The sequence below is a fragment of the Amblyomma americanum genome, chromosome 11 (genome assembly GCF_052857255.1).
Source record: "Amblyomma americanum isolate KBUSLIRL-KWMA chromosome 11, ASM5285725v1, whole genome shotgun sequence".
Taxonomy (NCBI): Eukaryota; Metazoa; Arthropoda; class Arachnida; order Ixodida; family Ixodidae; genus Amblyomma; species Amblyomma americanum.
Window position 1 is genome coordinate 24,637,797 of NC_135507.1, and position 21,431 is coordinate 24,659,227.

The 21,431-nt window shown below is 48.7% G+C and overlaps 1 protein-coding gene across 1 annotated transcript in view; it reads left to right on the top strand.

The window, feature by feature from the left end:
- Window positions 1-3,027: 3,027 nt before the first annotated feature.
- The window catches only part of LOC144110975 (excitatory amino acid transporter 3-like), a 31,656-nt gene continuing 13,252 nt past the window's right edge, over window positions 3,028-21,431 (top strand). Inside the window, exons 1-9 of the mRNA XM_077644046.1 lie at window positions 3,028-3,172; window positions 6,655-6,886; window positions 8,739-9,072; window positions 10,259-10,560; window positions 13,942-13,984; window positions 14,056-14,098; window positions 15,950-16,142; window positions 18,029-18,262; window positions 19,811-20,005. Of these exons, the coding sequence (XP_077500172.1) occupies window position 3,172; window positions 6,655-6,886; window positions 8,739-9,072; window positions 10,259-10,560; window positions 13,942-13,984; window positions 14,056-14,098; window positions 15,950-16,142; window positions 18,029-18,262; window positions 19,811-20,005 (1,577 nt within the window). The 5' untranslated portion in view covers window positions 3,028-3,171. The remainder of the gene's footprint in view (window positions 3,173-6,654; window positions 6,887-8,738; window positions 9,073-10,258; window positions 10,561-13,941; window positions 13,985-14,055; window positions 14,099-15,949; window positions 16,143-18,028; window positions 18,263-19,810; window positions 20,006-21,431) is intronic.

Here is a 21,431-nt window from a genome sequence, read left to right on the forward strand (position 1 = left end):
CTCCGCACACACTTTTTTAACCTTCAAAAATTGAAAAGTCATGTATGGGTCTTTTCGTAGACAGTCCGTTTCCTTACGTATCACATCTCTCCTTCGCTCTCTGACCCCGAAAAGTGATTATCCTGGACCCCCCCGGCCAGAAATCACGCTCAGACTCCCATTTACTCCGCTAACCCAGGAATGCCCCGTAATTACTTCGCAGTCACGCAGCGAACGAGCAAGGAAAAAAAGCGCACGCGTCCGCTTCAAGACACAATCGCGCCGGGAGTGTTTTTGTCATCCCAGAAGCAGACGGGGGGTAACTGAACACGAGCGATCTTCGCCTCAGCCCTTTCGCGGCTGTCCAGTAAAAAGGAAAAAAAAGGAAAGAAAAACAGAAGCAGAGGTGCGGCGCGAGGCGAGAAAAAAGGAAAAGGGGGGGGGGGGGGGGGGGGGCTGCCGACACGGTGGTCCGGAAATTTGGCGTCCTTATCGGCCCCGCGGGCTTGTCATTCGCACGACGACGACTGCTCGGCTCGACACCCCTGCCGGCAGCGACCAGCCGCTGACCCATTACAGCACGGAAATGAAACTGCCAGTTACGGAGCGCGAACGAGGCTGCTTGCTCTCCGACTCTCTCTCTCTCTCTCTCGCTGTTTTGGCGCGGTTAAGAACGAGTGTCTTGGCGGTTCCACGTGGCAGAGCCGCAGTTCGCAGCGCGTGCAGTTCCACAAATGAGCGGCGACAAAGACGTCATGGCTGCCCGCCTGGCAGGAAGCGCGCCAGAAGTGCGAGCTGACTGGACAGTTGGATTGGGAGGTGGCAGGATTCTCGCGGAATAAACGGAGCGAAGCACGCCAGAGAATGAAAGATAGAGTGACCAGAAAAGAAAGAAGACGCGTGTGAAAAAAAAGGGGGGAGGTGGGGGTGGTTAAACAGAGAAAGCATCTGATCAAACATCTCTCACGAGATTAGGAAAATGTGCTGGTGTCTAGACTGCCCGCTGCCGGCGCAGTACAGATAAGTAGACATAATTTGGAGAAGCCTTTGTCTTGCGGTAAATGTAACTGGAGGTTATGATGACGGTGATGACGATTATGAAAGCACGTTGAGCTCCATATTTACTGTGACGGAACGCGGTTCTTTGCTGAGGCGGAAATCTTAGTGGGCGAGCGTTTTCTTATCTCGCCTGCCTTCTAATGCGGGCCCCGTGGGTATAGGTGTCATAGTCACCCATCTGTTTTGTAGCGGATTAACGCCGGTGCACACTCACGAGCGCTGTTTTTCTTCTAAATGCCATTCTGCCACCTCGACGGACAAAAAAGGGGCAGGTTTGCCTATCATGCCACTACGGTACGTATTGCTCGGCTACGCGGTTAGTCGTGGGGTCAATGAACGCACTGCATTTCAAGAGACCACAAGCGAAGAACAAATCCAGTAAGGTGCTAGAGCTAGGCTTAAGGGTGGTGCCAATAAAACAAAACTACCAATAAAACCAAATACCAATAAAACCAATAAAATACCAATAGAATACCAGTAAAACAAAACTTGCGGCTACTGTAATTGCGTGTGTTCCTTGCTGGTGAGTAAAGGATAGATGTGTCCTGTCCCTTCAAATGCCGTGCTGTGACACATATCTGTTTTAAGGCACTACCGGACACACTACAGAAAGGCCAGTACATGCATGCACGTAGCTACAAAGCGGAAGCCTTGGGAAATGGGGGGGGGGGGGGGGGGGCGGATAACCAGTTTTTCCCCAGTAACCATTGCGGTTCAGTGCAACTAAAACCATTCGGCTACTGGCGTGAAAAGGAATAAGAACATAAATGTACACTTTCCATTACACGGCTGCCCGTCACTCATGCACTGAGAGGGTATATGCCACTTCACTTGGATCACCCAAGTCATAATTCTCATCGAAGCCGATTCGCCGCTTTTGAGGATCCGCTATTGCTACGACCATGGGTATGATGAGAAGAAAAAAAAATGCAGGCTGGTGATATTAGCAGGACCTTGCGCTTTCCCGCGAACCAGGATATAGGATGCTTAAGGAGCAGTCTGTAATGCCTACACTTTATAAAGAGAATGCTTCAAATCCAGTCCAATCAATCCAATTAGCAGACGATCACCTCAGCTGTCTGGTGGTTACCTGTTCTCGTGTTGATTGGCGTGTAATGTGCGCAAATATGCCAAGCCGCGCTAAAGTTGTTGCTGAAAATGTTTACTGACCAAATTGAGTACGAGTCACTCAGAGGCATTGTTGTCGTTGTTGTTGTTGTTGTTCTTGCCTTAATGAAATGGCACATACCCGCGACGGGGGATTGGCCAGGGTTCAGTAAGGAGAGCCTAAAGAAGAGAGTAAACTGGTGCCAAGCTAATAATTGTGTCTTGGGTGGTATATTAGGACAATTAAAGAGGAAAGAAAAAAACTGAATAACGGGAGAGAATATCCGAGAATTGAATAGATGAAAATTCCTAAAAGATCTTGCGACATTTCTTCTTCTTCTTCTTCACCCCAGGTATATGGCACATACCCACGCGGGGGAATTGGCCAAGGTGTAGTTGAATAAACAAAGTTTCCATGGAAGATGATGACAAAAATGTAGCACCAATCGTGAATTTTGAAAAATCAATGAATAAAAACAAGAGAACAATATTGAGAGTTAAATAACAGACAGCATTTTGGTGAAAAAAGATGAGCTCGTAGAACTTTAAAAGAATTAGCACATCAACCTACCAGTTGCAATTATGTAATCGTGGAGAAACCCACAAATAGAACCCAATGCAAATCCCTTGGCGCTCGCACCAAACGATAATAATACTGGCAAAGATAAAGGGAGCCCTAACCTGGAGAGAGGGACCTCCAGGTAAATCTTTCTCTGAAGTGCGAACTTTGGGCAGTAGAGGAGAAAATGGTCTGAAGATTCAACTTTGTTTCCACACTCTTTTCTTCCTTCAATTTTCGCCGAGGTGGCGCTGCGGGCAGTGCCTTCTGCCTTGGCCGCGTGAAAACAGGGCCCGTGCGCTCGTGACCGGCCAGCTCGTTCCCATCGATTGCCAGCATTGAAGTCTAACGAATATCGCGGTGTTTCCGAGCCCGGTGCCTGTGCGATTGCGTAGTCTTATCAGCGCTTACAGCGGCTGCCTTCGGAACTTCTTTCCTCTCTCAACCACCTGAGACCTGAACCACAGAGTGAGTGTTCTGACACCCGTAGTCTATACTAGCGCTGCCCAGAAGCTGTGGCGCGGGTTGCTCAGGTTGGCGTCAACTCCGATTCCAATCGAGGGTGTTGCCCAGTGTGGCTTCTAGTTCAGACGCGTTGTTGGATACTCAGGGGACCTGGTTTGGTTTGTTTTAATGGGGGTTTAACATCCCAAAGCGACTCAGGCTAAGAGGGACGCCGTAGTGGAAGGCTCCGGAATTTCGACCACCTGGGGTTCTTTAATGTGCCTCACATCTCTCTAGCATTTCGCCTCCATCGAAATGCGATCGCCGCGGCCGGGATCGAACCCGCGTCTTTCGGGTCAGCAGCCGAGCCGCTATGACCACCGAGCCACAGCGGAAGCTCAGGGGACCTGCGTTGGAGCGCATAGTTCATTTGCACAATGCTGGCGGTCAGGCATCTTTATTCTGCAGTCACTGAGGAAATTGTTGGCCCATAATGATAAGAACCATACTGCGCCACCTTATCAAACAGAGGGCCAATGGCGCCGCCATATTTGACACTGGACCGCGGCAGACCGCCGCCAACACCTGCCCGTAAGTGAGGGAAGAGTTAAGACATGAATTTGCGCCACGCATTCCTGACAGCCCAGAAGCCACTTCCCTGAGTGCCAAGAAATTACCTTTTACGTAAAGAAAAAAAAACTAAAAAAAAAATCAATGTGACACGTGTCTTGCCACCTGGCGGTGAAAATACGAAAAAGGAGTGACCTCCGTGACGCTCCTTACTTTTCTTTAGCGCCCAGGAAAAGCGCCCTAGGCGCAGCAGGGATCGATGTTGTGTTCATTTAATCCGAGTGATGTGGACCGAAGTAGTGCGCAATGCGTCACGCTTCAATGAGAAACGCCGGCCAAACAAGGTTCGAACTTCACCTTCAAGCGACGCCTGCGGCGAGTTTTCGTTACTCAAATGCAAGCCAATGCCACACTCACATAGCGTGACTACAACTTTCTGAGCGTGCAAACGTCGATGAATCGAGAACACTGTCAGCGGATATATTGATCACCCTGATCGTTTCTCAGCAGTTCCTTGCGCAAGTTTGCACACTAATACGCACCAGAGAATCGAAATGTCCAAACTCTCATCAATTTATGTAACGCGAATGCGCACTTTTTTATTCTAATCATGTGTCAATTTAAGAGGAGTTGTTCAAGTAGTATTTGACCGAAGCACAGTAGTCGAGGGATCACTGGTGAAGCGTTGGTCCCGGGTTCAAACCCCGGACCGGGACGAATTTTTCTTTAAATGCGAAGTTTCTGGGAAAGCTGTACGGCTTTTCATTGTAGCCGTATGGCTGTGCTTGGGTGCATGCGAATGAGTCATTACTCCCTGAATAAATATCTACTTCACCTTGGGGGATTCCCCTAAACAACTGATCAATTATCTTTAATAATAATAATAGTTGTTTTTTTGGGGAAAGGAAATGGCGCAGTATCTGTCTCATATATCGTTGGACACCTGAACCGCGCCGTAAGGGAAGGGATAAGGGAGGGAGTGAAAAAGGAAAGGAAGAAGAGGTGCCGTAGTGGAGGGCTCCGGAATAATTTCGACCACCTGGGGATCTTTAACGTGCACTGACATGGCACAGCACACGGGCGCCTTAGCGTTTTTCCTCCATAAAAACGCAGCCGCCGCGGTCGGGTTCGGACCCGGGAACTCCGGATCAGTAGTCGAGCGCCCTAACCACTGAGCCACCGCGGCGGGTATTATCTTTGACCCAGAGAAACTGATAAGAGTTGTATGTAGCCACCACTTAGTTCAGTTTAGTGTACATTACAATGAGGCTGTTACTTTAAATATGAGCAGTAGAGCTCGCGCCACTTGCACACTCCGGGACACTTAAAATCGAAAAAGTAAAGCCGCTCTAGCTCGGCTAGCAGCTACGCGACACGATTCCTGCTTGGAAGAAGCCGTTTGTAAATGTAGAGCATGTCTTAGCTGCCACTTAGGGCAAAAAATAATTCGAAAGAGGCGTTCACCCTTCCAAGCCTCATGTAACACACTCGTGCTAGGTAACAGGATATCGACTGTGGACAGCAGAAAGCGGCCACGTCCATTTATGACAGTAGATGCATGCGATCAGAAAGGTATCGCACGACAGCTACTGCGTCATCGCGAGGTCACCAGTGCAGTGCGACCACTGGTGTCAGCTAAATTCCCCGGATAGGTAGCTGCCTAGGGAGCTATATAGGGACGTTAGTGTGAACAGCCACCTTTAATTTTCTATGATGGCATACACAGACTGCGCTATAGTGCATCGGTCGTGAACATGCAGGCTGCTGTTTGGCAATGTATCTAAATTTGGTGCGTCTCTAGGAAATGGGCGGTTCTACAATTTCGTTTGAAGGCAAAAGCTTTCAATTAACAATGTGAGTAATGTTGCGACCCAGGATGCCATTTTTTAAACACCACTCGCAGGATCAATATTAGTTGAGGTCCCTCTGATCGGTCACACTTATTTCGCGCTAATGTTTCGCTTGTAGGGCTGTACCGAAAATTATTTCACTTGGTTTCGGCACCATATCACCTTCTGCCAATGCGTACAACGTTCTTTTTCTGTCTATACTGTTGAATTCTCTCCGTGTAGTATGAATACGGTTCTTTTAGCCCAAGTGTTACTGCACTTGTTTACTTATCTATAGCTAGGCGAGTTCCGCTTCGGTGAAAATGCGAATGCTATAATAATAATAATAATAATAATAATAATAATAATAATAATAATAATAATAATAATAATAATAATAATAATAATAATAATAATAATAATAATAATAATAATTGGTTTTTGGGAGGGGAAAGGAAATGGCGCAGTATCTGTCTCACATATCGGCGGACACCTGAACCGCGCCGTAAGGGAAGGGATAAGGGAGGGAGTGATAGAAGAAAGGAAGAAGAGGTGCCGTAGTGGAGGGCTCCGGAATAATTTCGACCACCTGGGAATCCTTAACGTGCACTGACATCGCACAGCACACGGGCGCATTAGAGTTTTGCCTCCATAAAAACGCAGCTGCCGCGAATGCTATCCACCGCTGCCGAATTGAGGACAGCCTCCCCGTCTAGCCGTTCACCGAAGTTGCTTTTTTTGCGGCTGCTTGTTTTGTGTTCGTAACTCGTCGGACAACGATCGTGACCACTATAGGCACCGGAAGAAAGACTGCGAAGGGACGCAGCGACCGATAGTAGGACGGATGGTGGTATGGATGGTGGGACGGATCTTGGGAGCGACGTTGAGACCGACGTTGGGGCCGACGTTGGGACCGACGTTGGGACCGACGTTGGGACCGACGTTGGGACCGACGTTGGGACCGACGTTGGGACCGACGTTGGGACCGACGTTAGGACCGACGTTGGGACCGACGTTGGGACCGACGTTGGGACCAATGTTGGGACAGATGCCGCAGTTACGAACTCGTGTTGAAGTAGAATTTGAAAATGCTCAAAACTGTTGCAGTGGAGCATTCGGAGGCGGCATCGCAGCCAGCTGACGCAGGGGTGCCACAGGACAACCCGGTAGCGCCGACTGGAAGCAGTGAGCAGCCGGCAGCGAGTGTGGAAGCATCGGCCCCATCGGCCCCATCGCCACCTCAGGCGACATCGGGAGCAGCGCAGCCCGCAGAGCCGTCGCTGCCAGAAGCGGAAGCAGGAATGGTGCCGAAGACTGATTCGTCCGCGGCGGTGTCGGGGTGAGCGTACACACCCTGCGAAGCCTAGTACACTCTCAACAAAGGAGTAAAAAGGGAGCAAGCTGTCCTTTAGCACGCACCCTTTTATAAAAGTACATTTGCTACAAGACAGCTTACCCCCTTTTTTACTCCCATATAGGCGTATTTGTGTTTAGAGTGTAGGCCTTGATTAAATGTGGAACACTTGAATCACTCTTCACCCTCTGCTGAAGCAGCTACGCGGACACCGTGGAGATGGTACACTGGCGAGCCTCCAATGCGACCTTTCGTTTAACACGGGAGATGAATTACAGCTATTGCTATTTCTTTGTGGGTCCATGATTAGGGTGGACCCTAGCTCTGGAACGTTTTTTTCTTACACGGTGTTGCTTACAGGGACTAACACTGCCTTTTTTTCCCTATGTGAGTAGTATAGCCAACTTTCCACAAAAGCAATTGTTGTGGTGTTTGTGACCGGAGCGAAGGAATGCGAGATGGGAAAACAAAAAAAAAAAGAGAAAATATAGGTGGTGGAAAAGAAAGGGATAGGCGTAAGCGTAAAATTGAGATGCTGGAGCGAATGTAACAATCGTTCGTGTTGGAGCCGCTGTCGTCGCAGCGAGCAAAGGAGTGCAAGAGGGAAAGGGAGAAGACGAGGTGCGCGCATACAGCATCGCTAGCGGGAGCTATAAAAACTAGAGCCCGCTTCGCAACCCTCTCTCTCCCACTCCTTCCTTCGTCCCGACTACATAGGCGAACTTTGGGACCGGAAGGCGCCTCCTCAGGACTATCATCCATTGGATGCCCGAAAGTGCACCCACAGGTAAAAATACAACCCCACACACGAGCCCAGCACCTGCCTCCCACCATGTGCCCTCCTCACCTTCCTGTACCTTCCGAAGTCGAGGCGGGCTTTCTAACTATTAGGACACCACAGCGGTGGTCAGGGTCACAAGACACAAGGTGGTCACAAGACAGCTCAGGCAAAGTTGTTCGCAGTGCAAACTCGTAGGCGGCCTTTAAATTCTTCTGTCATTACAAACTCAGTGCCGCTAATGACCATGACCGCGGCAATGACGCTTTCTTCGCTCGACACAAGTTTGAAGATACACCCCGGAAACCCGGGATGAAACTTGTGCACAAATTCATCTCCACAGATGGCGCTTGCTACTTCTGCCAATTATCTCGCCTCTCCCGTGCTCTTCTTTTTACTGAACCTCTCATGTAGAAGTCCATGTATACGAAATAAGCTAGCATGATACTAACCTACGCTTCCTCATCTTCCCTCCTCTCACCTACGCTGACATGTAAGCCATGCACAGTGCCAACGCTGGCCGCATATTTAGCAGGCATTTGTAAAGACACAAGTGCTCATGCAAAATCGCTATGGGACCTGGGCTGTTGTGCAGGTTATATCTGCAGCGCGGATGGGAAAGTGCTGCCACGAATATCTGGCCTACAAGCTCTAAAATGCATTCCTGCATTGAAAAAAAGTAGTAGGCGACCAATGCCATTCTTGCGCTAGAGAATGCGTTAGCATTAGTGCTTCCCCCGGACGGCAGCGGGTGGCGTGATCCAGTCCACCAATCACCGTTCGCCACGCCGTGACCCCTCGGCACTCTCCCCATCCCTCTACTCTGATTGGCCACCGCGGTTTCAGCCTTCCCCACCACTCGCCTTCAAGCGACTCGCCCTCTGCCTCTCTCTTTTCTCGTTCCCTCTCTCCCCTTTCCATCATCTTCCACGTGGCTCCACACGCGGGACTTCACCGGAGTCCTTTTTTTCCGCTAGCGGGTTTCTCATGCTAGCGCCGAAATTATTCAGCGCCGATCCGCGGCCCCGGAGAAGTGACAATGACGTCTTCTTCCAATAGGGCGGCGCCCACGGAAGCGCCGGCGATGACGACATCAGCCGAATCGCCGACAGCCTCCAATCGGCGGCGGCTCAGCTCCAAGGTGGTAGTGGTGGCTCCCCCGAGCGACACGAAGCTGCTGCCGGCCTCTTCGGCGGCCGCCTCGGGCACGCGCCGCGCGTCTCGCGGATCGCACGTCTCGACCGAGCGCCTGCACGAGGCCTCGCAGCAGGCACTGGCCACCAGTGGCGCTGAGCGCTACCTCAACCTGTGGCTGTTCATCGGCGTCTCGTGCGGCGTTGTCGCGGGCCTGGTGCTGCGGAACACGCTGAGCAAGCCGCTCACCAAGAGGCAGGCAAGCAGCGCCTACACTTCATCTCACAAAGTATAGTTTGCAGCGGTGTGCAACCCTTACAGCTCCCGTCCAAACAGGGCTGCAGATACACAGCAAATACTCCCTCATGTACCTTAGTGATTTATAATTATTTTCGAACAAATAGTATAGTAATTAAATAGGTAGAACAGCATGGAATTTTTATATTACAGCGAGCATTTCAATCGGTGGTTAAATCAACAAAAAAGACCGCAAGGGCACAGCTCTGCAGAGGCCTGCTGCGGAGTGCTGCGGCGCCATTCACCATTCAAGTGTTAGAGGACCCGAAGATATGTCTGGTGAAAATGCAGACGTGTAGGGGTCCATAAACGCAACCGGGAAAGAATCACACAAAACTCGATGCAAAAGCATAGAATTCTTCTAATGCTATCCTATTGCTAACAAATAATGTAATTGTGTCCCTGTGAATTATTTTCATATCACCGATTTCCCTACACCCTCAATTCGTAATGAATTTTCCTATACGCTACACATCTACAGAATAATAATAATAATAATAATAATAATAATAATAATAATAATAATAATAATAATAATAATAATAATAATAATAATAATAATAATTGGTTTTTTGGGGAAGGAAATGACGCGGTATCTGTCTCATATATCGTTGGACATCTGAACCGCGCCTTATGGGAAGGGATAAAGGAGGGAGTGAAAGAAGAAAGAAAGAGGTGCCCGTAGTGGAGGGCTCCGGAATAATTTCGACCACCTAGGGATCTTTAACGTGCACTGACATCGCACAGCACACGGGCGCCTTAGCGTTTTTCCTCCATAAAAAAAAAACGCTAAGGCGCCCGTGTGCTGTGCGATGTCAGTGCAAGGTAAAGATCCCCAGGTGGTCAAAATTATTCCGAAGCCCTCCACTACGGCACCTCTCTCTTCCTATCTTGCTTCACTCCCTCCTCTATCTCTTCCCTTACGGCGCGGTTCAGGTGTCCAACGATATATGAGACAGATACTGCGCAATTTGCTTTCCCCAAAACAATTATTATTATTATTATTATTATTATTATTATTACTATTATTATTATTATTTATTATTATTATTACAAATTACCGCTTCATATTTACCCTCAACACCCAGTCCCCTAGAATTTTAGACACCCCTCTAGTGTCAATTGCCGGGGAAATCTCTTGCCCGCAGCTGATGTACGTGGCGTTCCCTGGCGACCTGCTGCTGCGGCTTCTGCAGCTGAGCGTGCTTCCGCTCATCACGGCTTCCATCGTGGCCGCCATCGGCGGGGTGGACCTGCGGCTGGCCGGCAAGCTGGGCAGGCGGGCCTTCACCTACTACATGATCACCACGGTGATAGCGGAGATCGAGGGCCTCCTTCTCGTCTTCCTCATCAAGCCCGGCGTGGACTCAAGCGTCGAGCGCTCTGCCAAGGCGGCGGCGCCACCCAAGAGGGTCTTCTACCTGGCCGACGCCATCATGGACATCCTCAGGTGGGTGGACTCTCAGTGAGGGCACCTCCCTTACAAAAACTTCTGTAGATTGTCCATAAAGTGTCCACGGACTTATGCAATAAAGTCTATAGACTCTCTGTAGACGAACCCTAGAGAAAAATCTATAGGGAATACAAATCCTATAGACCGTCTATATACCGTCTATAGACAATCCATAGATGTATGGCCATACACTTTTAGTAGACCGTCTATAGACTTTTAGTAGTAGTCTATAGGCAATACAAATCCTATAGACCGTCTATAGACAATCCATAGACAATCCATAGATATATGGCCATACACTTTTAGTAGACCGTCTATAGACCGTCTATAGACATTTAATAATAGTTTATAGGCAATACAAGTCCTATAGACCGTCTATAGACAATCCATAGATAAATAGCCATACGCTTTTAGTAGACCGTCTATAGACAGTCCATAGATATATGGCCATACACTTTTAGTAGATTTTTGTCTATGTACAGTTTATAGACTATGATTATAGACAAAAAGAATTATCTATAGGAAGGCAATAGAGTCCATAAAAAGTCTATAGACTGTCTATAAACCATTTTTATAAGGGGATCAACGATTACATGCACTCGAACTAAGAGGCAGCATGCTGCCTCTTAGTTCGAGTGCATGTAATCGCCGACATTGAGTTAAAGTCGCCTCGGGTCTTGTGAAGACGGGCTAATCTGCGGGACATCAGCGTCCGCTCTGCATGGCGACCGGAATCTCAACGTATATTAGAGATGTGAGAAAGATTTTGCGTGGCGCGATCCCTGGCCAGCACGGCGATCATTCTATTCGGGGATCCAGGTGCGCTTGCGCAGTGAAATGTGAGCACCAGTCGAGGTCATCGGCGCATGCGCAGACCGCTTCTAACTCTCCGTTCCCATTCCGCATGATCATCCGCATCGTAAAATTCGACAGCAGCCACCAAATTCGGCCACTGAGAGCTTCTCCGTACTGAGGAAAGGGGGGGGGGGGGGGGGGGGAAGATGCGCCCACTGAGCCGACAGCAAAGCCGTGATTCGTGAGAACGTATTTCGCAAACACCAAAGCGTACTGACGAAGGAGACCATCTTTCTATTGTGCCTCTCCTCATTGCCTCACTGATTTTTCACTGGTTGACACAAGCGCGAAGAGGTCAAGTATATTGGCTATATTGGCAAAAGCCTCCGCCCTTCATTCTAATGCCAAGGATTCTTTCGCTATTTTTTTTTTCACTGACGATATGCTTTTTGTAAGCGTGACCAAGCATCCCCCCCCCCCCTTCCTTCCCTTCTACATCCATCATTCATTTTCCACTTTCTCAAAGGCATTTTTTATAAATATGCCATTGATCCCGTGCCTTGTAGGAGTTCCGTATCTTGCACCAACGCGCCCACTTTTCTATAGAACAATCGAGCAAGAACGTGCGATAAGTTTCAAAGCAAGATCGACATGCCCATGCAGATGAGATCACACATTACGACTCACCCCATACCAAAACGCATGGATGAGGAATATAACAGAGGACGGAGACTAGCCAGAGCTAGACACCTCTCTAAGCGCTGGGATGGAAACAAGGACACGATCTACGTCGATGCGGCTGGACCCGCTAACGGAGTCGCGGCAATTGCAGCAGTTTCACCCCGGGGAGATATCATTGCAAGCAGCCTTATCCAAGCGGTGGATACCACATCGGCTGAAGAAGCAGCTATCGCACTAGCGATATCAAAGAACAGCGAGGCAACGGTTATGTCCGACTCACAAGCAGCGGTACGCAATTACCTCAGAGGCCGCGTTGGCGCTCCGTGTTGGGAAATTTTGGAAAGGTCTAATCCTTCCAACATCCAGATCTTCTGGACGCCAGGGCACCTCTCAACGACGGGCAATGAGGCGGCCAACACAGCTGCTCGAGCTCTCCTCCTCCGAGCATCTGGCACGCAGCCTCTCTCTGACATAGTTGACAACCCCTCACCCTTACTAAGCTACGCAGAAATTACGGAGTACTATAAGATCACAAGAAGGGAATATCCTCTTTTTCACAAAACCCTAAGTAAATATGAAGAGCACATAATCAGGCGACTACAAACTAATACTCTGCCCAATCCTTACCTAATGAGTAAATGGTACCCAGAAACCTACAATTCGTCCTGCCCCTTCTGTGGAGCAGTTGGCACACTCTTTCACGCGGTTTGGGAATGTCAAGAAAACCCAGACTTGGACAGCAATCCCGATCCGACTCATGAGCGCTGGGAGGCAACCCTTCATAGCCACAGCCCACTCGACCATAAATTGCTGGTTGAGAGGGGCCGGATTATGATGGCGACCAATGGGTTCTCGTACTGAACCCACCCAGTTTTTGTGCTCTGAATAAATGTTTTTCCTCCTCCTCCTCAAAGCAAATAGCTTTTTTTTTTGACCGAATAGCGTCACTAACAGGCATGGGAGAGCGCCGAGGGGAAAGGTTCTAGTTGGGGTCACATGGTTTAGCGGAGAAGGAACAACCGTGTGACATTTCGTGTCCATTGTGCAGAAAGTGACCACGTTCGCGTAACAGTTGAGCGACTTCTGGCGTCCGGTGTCCAGCATCGGCAGTGTTCGTTTTGTGCCAGGAAAGAGTGTTGCGTTGGTGTTCGCTGTAGTAAACGAAAAGTTGTCGAAAATGCCACCAAAGCGTGTCCTCCCCCCAAGAAATGGAAGAACTCCGTCGTTCACGCGCCGAAAGAGCGTGCTATGCTGCTGCGAGTGTTGAACGAAGACAACATCGTTTACAGCAAATGAGTGTTGTAGACGCCTGTCGACGGCAGGATGACCGAACGAAAGGTGCCGACAAGCACTTTCAAAAGAATCCCATTGAGTGGCCCTTTCAGTGCGGCTTGCAACGTGTGCGTCTAGATTGTACTTTCGTTACATTTTTAGTGATTTCACGGATAATTAAGCCAGATTAAGCTACCCACTTACCGAGATCATCACCCTCAATAGTTTCTGCATCGCCAATTTTGAAAATCTGAAGAATAGAATGGTTGAGTACATTGCACTGGATTATCATATAGGATTATACTGGCCCGATCCACTCTTCCACCTTAGTCCTCCTATTAATCCACCTTAATCCACAAATTAATCACCGCAATCAGCATTATTCTACCCAATAATCCCCATTAATTCACTAGTACACTTACGAATTCCCAATCATCTGCCTTGATCCGCCCACCAATCCACCTTAATTCATTTCCTGGGATGGGCCATCCTCCAAATACAGTTGCATTTTCTTTAAAAATACGGTTAAGTAGGCCCGAAGTGTTTTCTTGCTCTTTTTCATAAATACGTCCCTTGAAACTAGTCGCTCGCCTTCATTTCTCTTTGTTTTTTTCTTTCTCCCGCCTGCAGGAACATGGTGCCGCCAAATCTGATAGAAGCGGCACTCTATTCGGTAAGATCCCTCATATTTCTCGTAAAACTCAGCATTGCACAGACTGACCTGCTCCTATCTCTCGGTTGCAGTGGTCCACTAGGATGGTACTTCCAATTCCCGACAATTCGACCAGTGAGTATACATGTTCCCCCAGCGAATGCCGATACCCTGAAATGCGCACCACCCTTGCAAACTTTTCTTACACAGTCTGAAGACTGTCCATAGATTTCTATCAAAAAGCACTTATAGACTTTCTATAGACAAATCCTATCGATTAGTCCACAGACACTGTATAGAGTTATGGTCATACACTTGTAAACTTCTGTTCATAGAAACTCATTTGACTATAAATAGAGAAAAGTAATTATGTATAGGAAGGCAATAGATCGCACAAAAAGTCTGTAGAAAGTCTAACGACTATTTTTATTAGGTCAGCATACCTTCTAGCACTCAAATATCATAAATATTAAATATCGACATAACAAATAAGTAGTTTAGAAGCGCTTAAATTGGTATAAGTGGTATCCATGCCTCTCGGAGGCAGCGTTACATCGCAACGGCTGACTGATTCCAGGAACATCAGCGCCATATCTTCAAGGTTGTGTTAAGGTGCATGCTTAAAAAGACCATAAATGACAGTAGTAGGCAGTCTAGGTGAACAGACGGCTACCCAGAAACATCGAATATGCATATTTCACCAGGAGAACAGCGCTTTGTTGAGAGACAAAAAAAAGGGACTGTATAGCTATTAGCAGCTCGATAGGACGGGCCACACAGGTTAAAGCGTTTGAAATCATTTGCTCTCACATGCAACGTGACCAATCACGGCGCGGGTCCTTTAATCGTCTCAGTTGACGTCATATGTATACAAGCGCTGTGACTTGAATGTCGAATTGAAGATCTCGCTGTAAGCAAAGCGCTTTGAGGTTGAGTACTGTTGCCGGCTACTAGCGGATTAGCTAAGCTTGTGATTACTGCCTGAAAGTGCGCCTCCGTAGCGACAGCTTAGAGTAAAGAAAGATTGGCCAATGAAAAAAATTGGCCGATGATTACGCTTCTCGGTAATGAGTTTTTTTAGCGCAGCTGCTGCGGTGTTTCAATCATAGGCGACCTCAGTTGGAACACGCAGTGTCGCAGAGAGGCGGACATTGGTTTGGACTTCGGCAGCGCGCACAGCGACATAGCGGCTTATAGCTAAGTTTCTCCTCGGGGAATCTTCACTAGAAACACTTGCAAGCGACATTACAGCTTTAGTCACGTGACAACGACACAAGCAAGGATGCCAACTCAGGCTAATGACATTTATCGTTACTGCTGACAGTGCTATGCTGAAAAACGCACCATTTTAATTAAAAACGCCTTGCTTTAAAAATATGTAAAGTCTTTGATGAAACACGCTGTATACCTAAAACCGCCGCGAAGAACCCGCCGCGGTGGCTCAGTTGGTTAGGGCGCTCGACTACTGATCCGGAGTTCCCGGGTTCGAACCCGACCGCGGCGGCTGCGTTTTTATGGAGGAAAAACGCTAAGGCGCCCGTGTGCTGTGCGATGTCAGTGCACGTTAAAGATCCCCAGGTGGTCGAAATTATTCCGGAGCCCTCCACTACGGCACCTCATTCTTCCTTTCTTCTTTTACTCCCTCCCTTATCCCTTCCCTTACGGCGCGGTTCAGGTGTCCTACGATATATGAGACAAATACTGCTCCATTTCCTTTCCCCAAAAACCAATTATATATAAGAACTAACGTTGCAGCACCCACTGCGTACGCTCACGCTGAGTGGTTTGGTTTATGGGGGGTTTAACGTCCCAAAGCGACTCAGGCTTTGAGGTACGCGCTAGGGAAGGGCTCCGGAAATTTCGACCACCTGGGGTTCTTTAACGTGCACTGACATAACACAGTACACGGGCCTCTTGAATTTCAAACTATGCGAACAATCCGCGTCAAGTTTGCCCCATCCGTTCAACGGAGGGCGCTCGCCGCAGACTCGACCGAAGAGGAGCCCGAGCCGACCTTCGTGGTGGAGCGCGCGCGAGGAACCAACGTGCTGGGTCTCCTCGTGTTCGCCGTGATCGTGGGCTCCATCATCGCCGCCACCGGGGAGCGAAACCGGGCCGTCCACGACCTGGTCGTCAGCGTCACCGACATCATGATGAGCTTCATTCGCCTCATCATGTGGTCAGCAGGAGGCGCCACTTGTCTTCAGTGAAAGGAAGCAGGGAGAAGGGTGTCATCACTCTAGCGTGTGCGGTCTTACTCCCCCTCTAGTACTCCCCCTCTAGAGAGGGGTAGAGAGGGGGAGTAATACCCCTGACACATGGGACTTCTTCTCGGCCTTTGCCGTAAAGTTGTCTTATTGCACTAAAGGAGGAAAACCGAAAAGGAGCAGCGACGCTGCTACACGGCAAATCCAAAGCAGCTAGAACGCGGCCTCTGTGAATGCCAAAAGTCACCGCTGTGTATGAAGCGGCGCTAGCAACATTGTGAAATTAAAGCAGACGGTAGCACTTCAGCTAAGAGTGCATTCGTTTATGTTGGAAAAAGTAGCTATCACGATAATAAACGAGCGTTCTGACGGTGAGAAACGGATATTTTGAAACAAAGTTTCTTTTTTTTTTCATCGTTCTCGGTCCGACCACGGTAGGCGCACTTTTCCGTTCGGCTCCTCGTCGTGTTCGAGAAGCGTGCTTTGTTGCTTGTGTCTTTGTGCACACAAGCAAACTCAAAACACGCACACAACAAAGAGCAAACGAAGAAAAACAGCAAAGCGAGATGCGCAAGCACGTGTGTGTCGATGCGGCTGCTGAAAAGCGTTCAAGTCCTTTCTTAGCAGTGTGGATGTCTTTAGTCATAGCCTCCTCTACGGTTAAGTGCACTGTAACGCAAAATTAACCATTGAAAAGATAAATTAGATATTTTTTTTTACGGTTTCAAAGCTAAATTGCGTCAATTTTTTATTCTTTGAGCTCGCTAGCTGGCGCTGCCGTCTGGGTTGCTCCTTTAAGCAACTTTAAGGCCGCTGACGGCCGCCTTTATTGCTACGGAACTTTATCGAAAAGGTATCGACGCTTTGCCGTGTAGATGCGCGTCACGCGCCTTTGGGGCAAAGGACCTTAATTTCTAAGGCCTTACAAGCGCCCATGTGACAGGGGTATAAGACCGCGAGTAAGAGAGAGGTAGTAAGACCATCTAGAGAGGGGGAGTGTGCGGTCTCTTTTCCCCTCTAGAGAGGGGGAGAGAGACCCGACCGGACACGCCTACTGTTCCTCAGCTCACATATGTCCTCAGTAGGCATCCTTAGTTCCATGCAATGCTGTAGTTACAATAACTACTGTAATGCCATTAAGCCATTGACATTGGCTTAACGCCAAGACAAAGCATTAACGCATCAAGCGTTAAGCCATTGGCGCAGTTTCCCAAAGCAATCGGATCAGAAAGATCTGGATTTCCATGATTAACATCACATGCTCGGGAAAACTGGCTTTTCATGAGAAAAAAATCTCGCAGAGCTCTCTGAAAAAAAAGAAAAAGCGTTTGGCTGTGCTCACGCGCAAATAATAAAGGACTTCGATAGCTGTTCCGCCTTCCCGACAACGCCCTCTCGCGGGAACATTCGAACGAGCACTCATTGCCCGCTGCACGTGTGAGTCTTAAGCTCTCAGGTAATGGCAGAGTCCGTGCTTCTTGCCTCACCTCAACGACATCCCTTGCTCTCTCAGCCAAAACTGACTAAACTGCGACTAACTGCGCCACTTGGCGCTTGCGACGAACGGTTACTCCTCGAGGAGGCCAAGCCGGGCTGACATCTCTTTGTAATTATGCGCTGAGGGACTAACGGTTGTTCCTTTGAGGGACTAATGGCAACGCAGTTACTCCCAAAGAATCGGTGTGTCAGTCATTTTCTGGCTTAGATCGAATCATCGTATGGACCCAAGGGTTTTCGTTGACGAAGTACTACACCGACGGCGACGAAGGCGTCGTTTTTTGTGGCATAAATCCACTACCCTCTGTAACGAGTGTCAGTGCCAAGCAGTCTTCGTAAGAAAGTGCTTCTGCGCATGCAGGTACTGTCCAGCGGGCGTGGGTTTCCTGATCGCGCACCGCATCCTGGCCACACAAGACCTCGGCCGCGTTCTCTCGCAGCTGGGTTTGTATGTGGTCACCGTGCTGCTGGGCCTCGGCCTCCACCTGTTCGTTGTGCTGGCCGGCATCTACTTGCTGATCGTGCGACAGCGCCCCGGAAACTTCGCCCTCTCCATGATCACGCCAGCGCTCATGGCCATCAGCACCTCGTCCAGGCACGCCTATTATAATACTTGCACCACACTGTGGGCGCAAGATATGCACGGTTGATAGCTATTCGCATTGCTCGTCTCGAAGCGTGTTAACGCGATGGCGTACGTTAAAGCTCCCGTTCTGCATAAATCTGGCGCGATGTCAGTGCACGTTAAAGATCCCCAGGTGGTCGAAATTGTTCCGGAGCCCTCCACTACGGCACCTCTTATTTCCTTTCTTCTTTAACTCCCACCTTTATCCCTTTCCTTACGGCGCGGTTCAGGTGTCCAACGACCTACGAGACAGATACTGCGCCATTTCCTTTCCCCAAAAACCAATTATTATTGTTATCCCTTACAAAAATTTCTTTAGACAGTCTATAGACTGTCCGTAGACTTCTGTCGGTAAAGTCCATACACTCTCATAGACAAACCATAGAGAACAGTCTTTAGGCAATACAAACCCCATAGACAGTCTATAGGCAATCCATAGATCTATGGTCATACGCTTTTAGTAGACTGTTGTCTATAGATAGTCTACAGACCATGAATACAGGAAAAGAAACATATATAGGAAGGCAATAGAGTCTATAAGTCAATATACTGCCTATGGACGATTTTTATAAGGGGTGGACGTCGTCGTCGGCGTTGTGAGCGAAAGATCCCCGGAGAAGCAGCCTAGGTGGCCACTTATGTCACGTGACCTTGCGGCGTCATCAAAAGTTGCTTATGGGATTGTGAGCAAACACAACTGTGGCAGGCGGCAGTTAACCCCACCGGTGGCAGCACGATGGCTTATCGCTTAACCGCTGCACCACTGCGCCAGGAGTGAGTGGTACGAGGACTCGCAGTAACCTACGATTGTAAAGCCGAGATTGACCAATGCTACAATATGGGCATTAACAGATTAATGCGGTCTCTTCATACCTTCAAGGCGGACCTTAGTGTCCCCCTCCAATTCTTTTTCTGGGAATAATTGAAGTCAGAATCGGAACCCTTGGTTTTACAGTGCAAAATTGAGAGAGATTTGTAGAAAGCTGCAATTGTAAAAAAATAAAAATGGAAATTGGCTTTTAGGACAGGAAACGCCGCAGTAACTGTCTCACATATCTTGGAGGACACCCGCACCGCGCCGTAAGGGGAGAGATAAAGGAGGGAATGAAAGAAGAAAGGAAAAAAGAGGTGCCGCAGTGGAGGGCTCCGGAATGATTTCAACCACCTGGGGATCTTTAACGTGCACCGGCATCGCACAGCACACGGGCGGCTTTTTGCGTTTCGCCTCCATCAACCGTTGGTTTTACAGCGGAGATTTTCGGACCTCAGAATTCTGAGAGATATGTAGAAGGTTACGACTCAATGAATAAACTTTATTCATTGAATTTCAAACCTTGGTTTTACAGCGGAGATTTTTGGACCTGAGAATTCAGAGATATTTGTGGAGGGCAACAATTCAACGAATCAACTTTTAGTTTGAGCACCACAGACTAAACTTGTACAGCTTAGTCTGACAGGCGCTGCCGTAGCCGCCTGTCGAGTGAGAAATTTGCTTCTCTTCCTCCGTGACCACGGCAGCTCGGCGACGGTACCGGTTACCATCGCGACGTTGGAGGACCACGTCGAGCTGGATCCGCGGGTGGTGCGATTCATGGTGCCCGTCGGCGCCACCATCAACATGGACGGCGCGGCGCTCTACGAGGCCGTATCGGCCGTCTTTCTCGCCCAGTTGCACGGCGTCGACATGGACATCGGACGCGTGCTGGCCGTCAGGTATTACGACATAACCACGGGGCTTATAACTAAAGCACGGAGTCGAGGTTACGCGATAATCCCCGCTCGGCGCCATCATGGTGCCGCGGGGCTCTGATCTGCAGAGCAGCCTGTTTATTAACTGAACGTCTAGACAAAGAGATGCAACTCTAAAGGGCCACTGCTTCAAAAGCGTTGAAGTTTGTTCAAATAGATTGTTTTGTGTTTCCAAGCTCCCTGATCTTGGAAAAAACAAGAACGATGCCGGAAGGCTGTGAAATGAATTGAATAGGCTGTCGGGAAAGGAAATGGCGCAGTATCTGTCTCGCATATCGGCGGACACTTGAACCGCGCCGTAAGGGGAGGGATAAAGTAGGTACTGAGAGAAGAAAGGAAGGAAGAGGTGCCGTAGCGGTGGGCTCCGGAATAATTTCGACCACCTGGAGCTGTGGTGGTGGTAGTGGTTTTTTAAAATTAAAATAATAGTAAAAAGGAAGGAAAAGATTTTTGCTAGCCCCGGCATCTGCCATCGATACTGAAGCACCTGAGCTGGGTGAGCGGAAATAAAAGATAGCAGGCAGAATGGATAAATTAAATCAAAGAGGTGGGGGGCCTGAACATCCCTGGGGCTGTCAGCAATTTTCGTGATTATCGCTATTACCACGAAAACTAACATTTCTGGGGCTGTCAGCAGTGTTCGTTTTCGTGGTAATAGCAATAATCATGGTACTGGTTAGGATAACGTGACCTAAAAAGATTCTTCTCTCTTGAATAGCACGCCTCAAATTTGGTTCGCACGAAAGCCGCGCGCCAGCTACAGAAACGCTGCCTAAATGGCTGCTACCGTGGTTGGCAAGAATGTGCAGAGGGCGTGCATAGATGGGCGGACCTCGCTTTCGCCCGGGGATCAGGATATTACCACTTCCGGTATACAGTGCGAACGTAGTGTATAGTCAGCAGGGCTCGACATTCGCCGAAAAAGTTTCTTTCCTGTGCCCTGTGCATATATTCCGCATTCTGTACGTATAAGTGCATCGGGCATCTTGTTATAACATGAAAGAGTGCTATACATGTTATAAAATTTTAGCATTTAATCGTGTCAAGGATACGCGCCTCATATGTAGCCTGCTATAAAATTCTGCCGTTTCCTTACAGCGTTTCACTAGCCACATGGTGCCTCATTCATTCATTCATTCATTCATTCATTCATTCATTCATTCATTCATTCATTCATTCATTCATTCATTCATTCATTCATTCATTCAAAATTACCTTTATAGGAGGTATTCACTGAGGCCGCGCTACCAGACGGCGCGAGCGTCACCGCGGCAAACGCGCCATGTTTGCGGTCGTTTCACGAAAGCTCGCGCAGTGTCACGGTACGCCGTGAGGTATCCGGCCTGTATTGTTAGTGATCCGTAACATCTTTGCACGTCGTTAAAAGCGC